This window comes from Myotis lucifugus, unplaced genomic scaffold, assembly GCF_000147115.1.
Source record: "Myotis lucifugus unplaced genomic scaffold, Myoluc2.0 scaffold_66, whole genome shotgun sequence".
NCBI lineage: Eukaryota > Metazoa > Chordata > Mammalia > Chiroptera > Vespertilionidae > Myotis > Myotis lucifugus.
In genome coordinates, this window is record NW_005871114.1 from 1,753,415 (window position 1) to 1,765,332 (window position 11,918).

Genomic DNA, 11,918 nt, shown 5'->3' on the forward strand with positions numbered 1-11,918 from the left:
TATCATGCGAAGCACTACAGACTCACTAGTCAACAAGATGTGACCTCTCCCTCCAAGAGCTTAGAGTTTAGTCTACTCCAGTGATGGTGAACCTATGACACGCGTGTCAGAGGTGACACGCGAACTCATTTTTTTGGTTGATTTTTCTTTGTTAAATGGCATTTAAATATATAAAATAAATATCAAAAATATAAATCTTTGTTTTACTATGGTTGCAAATATCAAAAAATTTCTATATGTGACACAGCACCAGAGTTAAGTTAGGGTTTTTCAAAATGCTGACACGCCAAGCTCAAAAGGTTCGCCATCACTGGTCTACTCCATAAATTACTGGTCCAAGTGTGTCCAAGCACCTAGAACTGAATTCAGAATGCCATGTCCTCAGGCATGCTCTGCTACTTCCTTCCCTAAGGTGAGCAGAGCTCTCCACCCACCAGCATTTTTACCAGCCATCATTTGCATGCGAGGCCATTATTCCTACCTGTGGGATGAAGTGTGTTCCAGGTGAGAAGACAAAGAAAAAAGTTAAAGATCCATGATATTCCAAATTAACAAGATTAGTACAGAACTCAGCACAAAGTAAGCACTTGTCCAGGGAGTCTGAGTAGATAGCCCTGGATCTCAGTCTCATGCTCAGCTTCCCCAGAACTACCTCCTAATGGTCTTTCTCTCTTCCAAGGACACTGGGGAAGGAGCATCTGCTATGGCAAGAGGTTCATTAACTACAGCTCCATGGAAGGCAGACTCCGAGTGCTTGCTGGCCACCCAATAGCTCTAGACAGTGCTCTAGACTTGGCCTCCCTCTCCTTCTTCTCCTTGAAAGGAAAAATACCTCCTCAGCAAGGAGAGAAAAGATGAGGTGGCCACTTGCTTCTTCCAAAGGCTTCTTTCCCTTCTTGGTAGGCATCACGTTCTTTGCTGCCCAAGGGCCTTCACTCATGCATTCCTTCTACCCAGCTTGGACAAGGGCCCCTGCCCCAGGGTTGTACCCAACACACAACTGCCAGGACCAGAGGCCAGCAGAGGTTGAAACCTAGTTCATGTTCGTTCACCAGCAGTGGGCCCTGGCAGGGCTGCCTCTTCCCAGAGCAGGCATCTTTTTTCTAATTCACCTAAAGGTGTCTCCTGGGCCAGCAAGTAGCCCTAGCCAGGGGTGGGGCCTCATGAGACAAACATGACTACCTCAGTCTCAACCTTCACATGTCAGCTTAGGTATCTTTTTCAGGAAAGTCTTCTTGATCCTCCACCCCAAAATAATTCATTCCCCCTGTCCCATAATTCTCTCCCAACACCCTCTTCTCTCCTTTGTAGCATGCATTACATTTTTATTATTTGAGCAAAATCTGTTTTCCCACTACTCTGTGGGTAACATGAGGGCAGGGCATATCTGCATGTTCAGCTGCAGGCATAGAGCCAATGCATGTCTGAGCTTTTACAGAAGTAATAGAGGCCCAGTGCACAAATCTGTGCATGGGTCAGGTCCCTTGGCCTGGCCGGCGATTGGGGCAATCTTGCCCAGTCCTGGGGGAGGGACTGCAGGAGGTTGGCTGTGGGAGTGCACTGACCACCAGGCGCTCCTATGTTGAGCGCCAGTCATCCAGTTGGCGGGTCCTAATGGTCACTTGGACTTTTATATATATAGATATGCTTCAGATTAGCCTTGAACTCTCCAGGAATGGGCCTCTACACTAGGTATTGCCTTCAGGAAGTAGGTGGCAAAGCCATCAGGTAGGCTACCTCAAGAGGGTTTGGTCCAACTGAGACAAGGCAGGCAAGATGCTCCCACACAATGCGCATCATTCTTGTGACCACTAGCCAATATCTGAGGAGCCACAGGATACACTATGGTCTCCTGTTGAAAGACCGTTTCTCAGCCTTTTAAAACACATACCCCCTTTTGATAAACACAGACTTCACATACACATCCCCACCCAAAACTGCACCAGGCTCCACCTGAGAATTACTGTAACATCAGGCAAGATTTTTGGTAAACCCCACTTTCAGTGGTTTACATTTAAAAAACAATATAGCCCGGCCCACGTGGCTCAGTGGTTGAGCGTCAGCCTATGAACCAGGAGGTCACAGTACAATTCCCGGTCAGGGCACATGCCCAAGTTGCAGGCTCTACCCATTGGGGGGCATGCAGGAGGCAGCCAATCAATGACTCTCTCTCTTCATTGATGTTTCTATCTCTCTTTCCCTTTCCCTTCCTCTCTGAAATCAATAAAAATACTTAATACACACACACACACACACACACACATATAATTTCCAAACCTAAAATGTGATTGTGATTATGATACTAAATATACTTTATCAAACTTCACATATGCCCAATACCTTGATATTCCCTCATTCTCCCCCTCCCCTCTTGACAATCACCACTCACAGATGAGAGAGAACAACACAAAGGGCCTGTTCCAAAGAGCAGCAATGTTCTACGTCAATACAGAATGTGTTGAAGGGGCACACTGGGGCATATTTCTAGCACTCAGCATAGAATGACAACATGATCGAAGTAAGAAGACCATCAGGTGAAAAGCCAAGAGATGAGGCTATTATTTCTAGTTCTGATAATGTCCAATTATCCTTTGTCAGGATAATGTCCAATTAAGTTCTTAAGACTAGGAGGACATTTTTCCTAGCTGTAAAATGGGACACTGATATGGGAGAGTCCATAACAAAGAGAAATACCGTGACACCTAGCATCCAAAGATCTTCTCATTGTTTGGGGTATGGAGACAAAAGAAACAAAACACAGTTCTGAGAATGACACCACAAGGGTTCCTTATCTGGACTAGTTACTAGTTGCAACAGGCAACTGGAAGGGAAGGAGAGTTGAAGTTTATGTGGGGGGTAGAATACTGGGCCACAACCTCCTCTAGAGGCAGATGCATCGCCATGGTTAGGAGATGGGTATGGGAGTCGGACCCACACAAGTTCTAGTCTTGTTCTGCCCCTTACTCACTAGAGATGTCAGATAAATTATATAACCTCTCTGGGCCTCAGTTTCCCTCAATTATGAGAACAATAATACAGCTTGCCTCACAGGGTTATTAATGTAAAATGTTTAGCACAGCATCTAGAAAATAAGTGAACACAGAAAGTATTTATAAGTGTTAGTTTTATTATTTTTATTACTATTATTGTTTTCTAGTAGGAATGCAGGCAGCTCGATGGGCAGCCCAGAGGCACCTGGCAACCCTCTCATTCTCATTTCCTATTTATTGTCACAAATGACATGACCTCTGTGACGGAGGACAGGAACAGTTGGGCAGGCCAGTGAAATGCACAGCTGCTGTGTTTAGGAAAAGTAATACTTACTCCACGGGGCCTGAGTTTGGAAACGAGCTGCCGGGAGAATACAAAATCTTGCTTGGGGTGTGAGGAGCAGGCTACTCCAAAAGAGGCCAAAGGGGCTGTAGGGGAAGGAAGAGGAAGCATGGGGGAAAAGATTCAAACCAAAGATTTTGTGGGCACAGGAAGCTGGCCTTCCAAGAGAGAGGAGGCTGCAGGTGAGCAACAGGGAAGCCAGGGAGAACAAGGTATGGGCAGCAGGGGAAAGCTGGGCCACAGCCTTAGGAAGGGGAGCTAGGGAGAAAGAACCAGGCTGCTGGGCACTACTGGATGGAGAAAGGTCAGCACAGATGAGAAGGGCCATAGACTCTCCTGCTGTTGACCTCGGTGCCCTCCTCAAGCCCTCTCTATTCCCTGGACTTCACAGGCCCCAGGATTTCACCAGTATTCCCATCACTGCCACCATCTACTGTGCCCATCTGAGTCCTCTTCTAGGCAGGCGGCAAAACAGTCTGCAGGCTTCACCATTTCCCCTTTTCCTGGGAACTTTGGAACAAGTGCTCCATGCTTTTCTCTGTGGAGAACAGGCCAACGAGGCCCATGTGGAGTAGAAATCGCCTTCCTATTCCACCCTGAAATGTACATGGGTTCAGCTGCCCACATTTACCCCCTTCCCCAACTGCTCTTTTCTTCCTGATAGATGAGAGCTCAGCCTGAGTCCTGCCTACTGGGCTCTGCCCACACACAGCATCCCTCAGGGGAATGCTGGAAGTTAGAGGCGGGGTGAACTAATCCTAGACCTAATCAGTCACTCAGATGCCCCGAGATTCAAGTTCCAGACAGGTATTGTTATTGACATAACCCCAGGTAACATGGAGTCAGCAGCAAGGTCATCCACCTGGAAGGCTAGGCTGGCTGCTTGGAGCCAGCGTGAGGCCAGCATCGGTCACATTGTGGCAGGTCTAGGAAGAAAGGCTCCCTGACCCCACAGAGGGGTCACCATGCAGGTTGTCACACAGGCAGCAACAGTAAAAGACTGCTTGCAATATGCACAAGCCTTTCCTGTGCACAAAGCATTGTCATGTACATAACCTTTGAACTTCCCCACATCTCTTAGGAGGGGACTAGGCAGATATTGTTCCCATTTTGAAGATGAGGAAGCTGAGGTGACTTGAGCAGGGTTATAGTTCCTAAGAAGTAGAGCTGGTGGGCCCATGACCCATTCTCCAGCAGTCTCTTCCTTTACCTCAGAACTTCCCTTCTGCTCTAAATGTACATTGTTCTCCCAACTGAGAACAATGGCAAGCACTCTAGCAGCCTCACTGCTCTAGAGGCTCTCTCTCTCCTTCCAAGAGCTTGTGTTGCCAGGCCCTCACCAATGCTCCTACCCCTGCCTGCCACATCTGTGGCCCTCCCTCTGCTTTGGCCAACCTGTCACCCAATCCTGTGGACTCTTTCTTCCAAGGGGCTTCCACACCTCTTGCACTTGCACTCTGGTGTCAAAACAGACCCTTCCCTCCTGCCTGAATACTGCTGGCCTCCTAGTTGGCCTCCCTGTCGTCTGTCCTGCCCTGTCCCTTCCCTCGCCATCCTTTTCATCCTTTGAATCCAGCAGTACCCTCTCAAGTCCCCCCACCCCCTGGTCAAATGTTCCTAGTGGCTCCCCATCACCTCCACACCCCTCCCTACAACTTAGCTATCAAGGTGCCTTTCAGACCTTATTGCCCACTCCTGAAGGTGCACACGCCTGCCCCTGACCCCTCCCTGCACCCCTGCTTTAGCTCATACTGGTCCACTGAGCCCCTCCTCTATTCCATCCTTCAAGGCTCCACTCTCCTGCATCCACAGGTATCGCCTGACTGTAGAATATATGAGTAGACTGTTTCTTAATGCCTATCCTGCCCCAAGTTCTGAAAGGGATGGCCTCACATCCCACATGATCAGGCCCCCCTACTAGCTACCTGTACCTGGGTGGTCCCATGACCTAGAAAATAGAAAAGCCAAACCACTGGCTTCCAGAACTTGGCATTGGTGTGCTCACCCACGGAACAAAGCAATTCGAGGAGAAGGCTGGGTCTATAGAGAGGGAAGTCAAGGGAGATGCTCAGATTAAAGCAGAAAGGCCATCAGCCCCCAAAAGACAGAGCTGTCTCCATTCCTGACTGCTGTCCAGCCCCAACTCCCATGAGGCCTCGCCATACTCCTGCCAACAAACCCTCCTTCCCTGAGCCCACCTAAAGAGTCCTCTTCTCTACGTGGGATGCTATAGACACCAGCTCGGGGAGCCCTGTGCCCTCTGACAGCCCCAAATGGAAGAGCCATGTACCTGGCAACAAGCAGCTCTGCCAAGTGTCCCTTCTTTTCCTGTCTCCCCTGTATGGCTAGTAAGAGTTCCACACATACCTGGTTTCCTCCATGGGAAGAGCTCCTCATTTAGGGCTGGAGGAGCAGGCAGCTTTGGGGCTGCCTGTACAGCTCACAAGTTCTCTTCTAAAGCTGCCCCTAATCCACACAGAGTCAGGAGTGGCTCCTGCCAGGTATGTTTTGTTCATGTGACCCCATCCCGATCAGGATGGAGTGGACCAAGGGTAGAGACATGATGACCTAAGCTGGGCCAATGGAACTCGCTCCCCTGGGAATCTAGACTCTGGACTAGAGATCTGAGTCCCTCTGAGTGTGGCTGGAACTGCAGCAGAAACACTTGGGGCCGTGGGGCTGAGGAAGGAGGAAGCCAAGCTGCAGACAAGAGACAAAGGGGAGAATCTAACTAGACTTTTCCAATCCCTGCTTAAGGCCAGGGAGCAATCCTGTCGTGGGGTCCTGGAACCCTCTAACAAATCCCCTTTTTTGCTTAAGCTAGGTTCAGTTGTTTTGTTACTTGTACTCAAGAGGTCTTAACACAGCTGGGATCTCCCTTGTGCTCCTCCAGGAATACAAAGTAGGGGCTCGACAAACACACTCGCTGAATGAAGGAAACTGGCCCTGGATTTTGGCTTTCTGATTTCTGCCAAAAGCACCACTGTGCTCTACAAAAACCCTACATATAAAGTGTGTAACTCAGCCCCAGGCAACTTAACGTAAATGTACTTTCTTTGCCTAAAATGCACTATATCCTCATTTTCATCTCTTTTTTGGAAAAAAACAGCACTAAAAGGAAAAGCAGGTGGGAGCAGGCCAGAAAAAACAGCCCATGGCAGTGCAGGCTACAAGTCAAACTGCATCTGCAAATTCTGTGCTACTCCCCGCCACCCCGCCACCCCCACTACCCAACTACAAAAAACTCTGCCCTACGCCACTCTCCCCGTCTACCCAAAATGACCATCAAAGTCTCAGAGGTCACAAAGCTTGTAACTCGGCTGATGGGTCACTTATTCCAGAGGCCATCACAAGGCCAGACACATGAAGCCCAAAGCTGGAAGAAACCTCAGAGGGTGGTCTTGCCTAGTGATTTCCAATCAGGACCCCAAGACTTCAGGGGAACCTCTACTGGCCCCCATCTCCCTGGCATCAACCTGTACAGCACCCAGTTGGTTGTATATATCAAGCTACCTTGTAAGCTTGCATCTGAAGGGGTTCTAGTGGCTTAAAAAAATAGTTCAGCCCAGCCAGTGTGGCTTAGGAGTTGAGTGTTGACCCAGGAACCAGGAAGTCATGGTTCAATTCTCGGTCTGGGCACATGCCAGGGTTGCAGGCTCAATCCCCAGTAGGGGGCATGCAGGAAGCAGCTGCTCAATGATTCTCTCTCATCATTAACGTTTCTATCCTTCTCTCCCTCTCCCTCCCTCTGAAATTAATTTTTTAAAAAAATATTTAAATTAAAAAAACATAGTACAAAATTCCTGCTCCAGACCAACTCCTTCATCATTCAGATGAGGAAGCATTCAGGGAATCATGGGTGCCACACATACTGGTGTCAAGTGGTAAAGCTGGAAGAGAATTCTGGCCACCTGACTCTCCCCACTACCTCTCTCCTGAGGCTGCTCTTTCAAAGGCTCGCTTGGGCAGGGCCACAACCCTGGTCCTGTGTGGGTGAGACCTGGCTGGGGAACACAGAGAGGACACTGAAGACACAACGCAGTGCCCACCATTGGGCACGGAGTCCGAGGTGACCCTGGCTGCATCGGCGGAAGGGCGATGAACAATATGGAACTGTCCTGATGCTAGTCCTCTGCTATATATAGTTTCTCCCCTGAAATGACCTCACGCAGCAGCAAAGCTTGTGGTGTGGCAAAACTGGCTATGTGTCCCCAACTCCAGAGAAGGAGAACACCGCTGAAGAACACAGGAGGTAAATGCGAAAGAAGGGGAGTCTGCAAGATAGGGGGTAGGGGAGCAAGCTTCTGAGGCAAATCAGGAGAAATTTTTACCCTTAAACCCCTAGGCAACAGCAGAGACGAGAAAACCTGAGACACTTGGGTAGTGGACGATGAAATACAAGTCTCAAGTCTGGGGTGCTGGAGCCCCTGGCTTCTCACAGGCTCTAGTCCTTGCTGCTCACAGATGTTGGGTGTCTCTTCCCAAACCACATTATTCATCTGCACCCCATTTGCAGGGATCAGCAGAGGCTCTCTTTGACCTAAATGCCCCCATTTACTCTCAAGACCTTCCCTACCTTGGTGTATACAGCTAACTCGACTCTATTGCCTAAAAGGAAAAAGAAAGGCTAGAAAGATAAACACCAAATGGGGAGTGGGGACTCTCTGGGTGGTGGGAGTACAAAGATTTTCTCCTTTGGGCCTTCTGGTATTGTTCACATTTTTTAACATGAACACATATTACTTTTACAATAAAGAAAAACATATTACTTGCTTCTCTCCAACCTTACCCTCCAAACTCTCCTCACTTACCCCCAATACCTGTTCTATCCCACCTTAACTCTTTCTAAACTGTCTATACATTGTCTTGGTCTCTGCTTGCCTGTACACTGTCTGCTTGAAATGGTTTCACACTTTTGTCTTTGCTTCCTCCCCGCAGACAGATGGAAAGCCACATGTGTAACATTTGCACACGTTTGCAGGAATGAGGCAGGATGTAGTAGAAAGGGCACAGGAACTGGAGTCAGATTTCCTGGGTCCAATACCAGCTCTACCTCTGACTTTGCAGGGCAGACCAACAGCCTGACCAGAAGCTTGACCTCTCTGAACAAGTTCCTTTAGCTGAAGTCCTTAAAATTGCCAATTCCCTTCCCCTACATGATAAGGATGGGTTCTGAGCAAGACTGCCAAACTCACAGTTTTTGAAGAAGTGATCATTTTACCTCTAAAACTAAGGCTCCGATCCAGCCTAAAAATGGGATCCATCCATCCATACCCAAACTAGCACCGGGTGGTGGGCTGCATTCAGGAAGGACAGGGTCCACAGGCTGAAGTCTCCTTGGATACTTCCTCTGGCCCAGGGCCCCTGGCATAGACAAATGCCCAAGGAGTGAGTGGTGCTCTCAGAAGTAGCGGGCTGAGCCTCTCTGTCCAGGACTGCAGGAAAAGTGTCTGACGACCAACAATGGGCCGGGCATCCAGTCCCCAGATCTTCCATGGGCCATGTGTCACGGAAGGACAGAGCTAGACTGAGCTTCTAACAGGAAGGGTCGGCTGCAGATTAAAGGGCCTGACGAAGCTTTCCCTCAGCCTATTGACTCCAAAAACCAGCCCATCCTACTCCCCAGGGAGAAGGCCCAAATAACAGTGCATACAGCCTGTGCAGGTTTTACAGTTTCATTTGGGGCCTTATAAAAAGCCATAATAACAATAAGCTTCCAGCCAAATAAGGCCCCCTTCTTCTCAGCAGCCAGCCCTGGAACAGGCCATGAATAAGAACATCAAATTGGGCCCTGACTGGTTTGGCTCAGTGGATAGAGCGTCAACCTGCGGACTGAAGGGTCCTGGGTTCGATTCAGGTCAAGGGCATGTACCTTGATTGTGGGCACATACCCAGTGGGGGGTGTGCAGGAGGCAGCTGATAGATGTTTCTCTCTCATTGATGTATCTAACTCTCTATCGCTCTCCCTTCCTCTCTGTAAAAAAATCAATAAAATATATATTTTTTTCTGGTCCAATAAAATATATTTTTAAAATTTTTTTTTAAAAAAAAGAACATCAAATTAGGCCAGACCACGATGAGCTCTGGGCTCTGTGAACCTGATGTGAGAGCACAGAGGGAAGAAGAGCAATCAGCAACCAAAGAAGTAGGCCTGGGATGTAAACACGGCATTCAGAGCATCCCCAGCTCCCAGGACTGCCTCCTTAGCTGACCCTGGACCCTCGGCACCCTGTCATGGATCTACCCACTGGAGATGCTTAGGTGGAAGTGTGTTTGGACAAAATAAAAAGAAATCACAGAAGCTCTAGTATTCATCACACTGTAATCTCCTTGAGGAAAGGAATGGACTCTCTATGATATGCCTTGGGCGCAGCACAGTGCCCAGTGTCAGGCAGATGCAGCGAATATTTAGTTTCCCATGGTGGTTAAGGAACAGGCCTTGGGATACAACTACCAGGATTCGAACAACAGTTCATCTGCTTTCATGGACAAATGTCTTAACCTCCCTGAGTCTCAGCTTCCTCATCTACAAAGTAGAGGTTATTATGCCTAACTTACAGGGCTGATGTGAAAACTGAAAGCAATGAAGTCAAACACCTAGTAGGGTGCCTAACACATATGTAACAGAAAATTAATACACGATACCAATTTCAGTGATGATGATTCCTGAAGCTGCTGAGAGAGCTCAGGAAATGAAATGGTCAGTCACATGACCATCTATTTGGGGGAAAGAGTGCATTCTCTAAGTAAATAACCAATATCATGCAATATCCCATTTACAGAGAACAGTGTGGTCTGCTTCCTAAGCACAGCACGGGAGTGGGGAGAGTTGGAAGAAGGGACAAATCCATGAAGGTTGTCACCAAGTGCACTTGCTGGCACATTCAAGATGTGTAGTGTGAGAACTGGCAGAAGTGGACTATTTGCTAGTCATGAGTGACAATGACGTCAGTAAACCAGCTCTACCTGTTTAGAGCCCAATGAGCCCTTAAATTGAAATTGACAGTGAGGTAGATATTGCATGGAAGGAACCAGGGCTGAGAATCAAAAACTGGTCCAGAATCCAAAATCTTCCATTTCTCACAGTGTTATAATGCACATAATAGTAGATATCACTGGGCCTCTCTCCTTAAATGAGGATCATCTCACCCTCAGTGAATTACTAAGAGGATTAGATGAGATGTGTATGAAGTACCTACTGCACAGCCTGCCACACAATAGTGGCTCAATAAATAGCAGTATATACTAATTAGAAAACAAATGGTTTTTTTATTCTAGTTACAGGGGGCTGTGTGTTAAGTGTTAATGTTTATCGCCAGTTTCTTGGAAGTTCATGGAGGAGGTGTTTGCAATTGACAAAGTGTATCAGAGAAATATAGAAGGCTCCAAGAAGGAATCCCAGTGGATCCAGAGATGTCTGACAAGCTGAAGACGGGCCACAGCAAACTAAGGGTGCTCCAGAGCCTTGACCTACCAGGCAAGTAATATTGCATCTGTAAGAAGATAGCCCGAAAAGTACCCACGACTAGTTGTTGTTGGAATCAGCAAGAACGTGGAGGTGTTGCAAGGGATTTGTTACTAACAAGAGTTGAAGTTCTTAAGTTTTTGTGAATGATTCACGTTTTCTTAAATGAAGTTGAATTCAAGACTATCTCTATACAAACACCATTCTTGGGCAACTTGCTTCCAATTTGCTTTTCTGAACGAATGATTGTAATGACAAGAACAATAGATAACCAGTCAGCACATTATATTCAATGGAAATTAGGTTTTGTATATAAACTTCATTGGCCTTGCTTCACAACTTGGGGGGGAGGGGAGGAACAGTTTGGAGACAGCTAGTATAAATACAGTGACAAGCATGGTGAAATAGTAAAAAATAATAACTACCATTTATTGGGTATTTTAATATGTCCCAGGCACCATTTAAGGACTTTATGTTCATTAACTCATTCAATTCTCATGACAACCCCATGGAGTAGGTACTATTATCTCCATTTTACACATAAGGAAAGTGAGGCCCCCCAAATCCAGAACAATTTGCCTGAGGCTAATGAGCTGGAGGAGCTGGGATAATAAAATGCAAATAGTCGCTACATGAATAAAATACTTGTCATAATTGTCATAATTATCTTCTACCAAAAGAAAACTATATCTTATAAAGATCCTCTTTGAAAGATCTCAGATATTGCAAATCAAAATAAATGCATGGCCAGCGCTTTCTATATACTCTGACTCCAGGGAAGGGCCAGAGAGCGGCCCAAACCTGATTTCCCCGTGGGATAGGGGTGGGTACACTCCACTCCTCCCAACACTCTAAGCTGAACAGGAGTCAGTAGAATACAAATCCCCAAAGGAACACTGAATTTGGCCTTGGTTATTGTCATGAACTACCTACTGCTATCATTTGCTAAGCATCTGCTGTGTGTGGGCATCTTGCTGATCACTTTACAACAGGATCCCATATACTAGTAATCCTCAACTACACTACCTTTGCCACCATTTTACAGATGTGGAAACTAAGGCTCTGACCTGAGGCTTTCTCACTACTCTGTCACTTCTTTGTCAATAATCTTGAGCAGCTT

The 11,918-nt window shown here is 47.2% G+C and overlaps 2 protein-coding genes across 4 annotated transcripts in view; both read right to left on the reverse strand.

Annotated features, from left to right (window-relative positions):
- ANKRD2 (ankyrin repeat domain 2) overlaps nt 1-11,918 on the reverse strand; it is a 61,615-nt gene that overhangs the window by 44,683 nt on the left and 5,014 nt on the right. The gene's annotated exons all lie outside the window — the stretch shown is intronic.
- UBTD1 (ubiquitin domain containing 1) overlaps nt 1-11,918 on the reverse strand; it is a 55,549-nt gene that overhangs the window by 33,703 nt on the left and 9,928 nt on the right. The window contains exon 2 of one of the 3 annotated variants that reach the window (XM_006089977.3): nt 8,555-8,697. The exons of the other annotated variants lie outside the window; for them this stretch is intronic. Coding sequence (XP_006090039.1) covers nt 8,555-8,597 — 43 coding nt within the window. The 5' untranslated portion in view covers nt 8,598-8,697. The remainder of the gene's footprint in view (nt 1-8,554; nt 8,698-11,918) is intronic. 3 annotated transcript variants of the gene reach the window in all.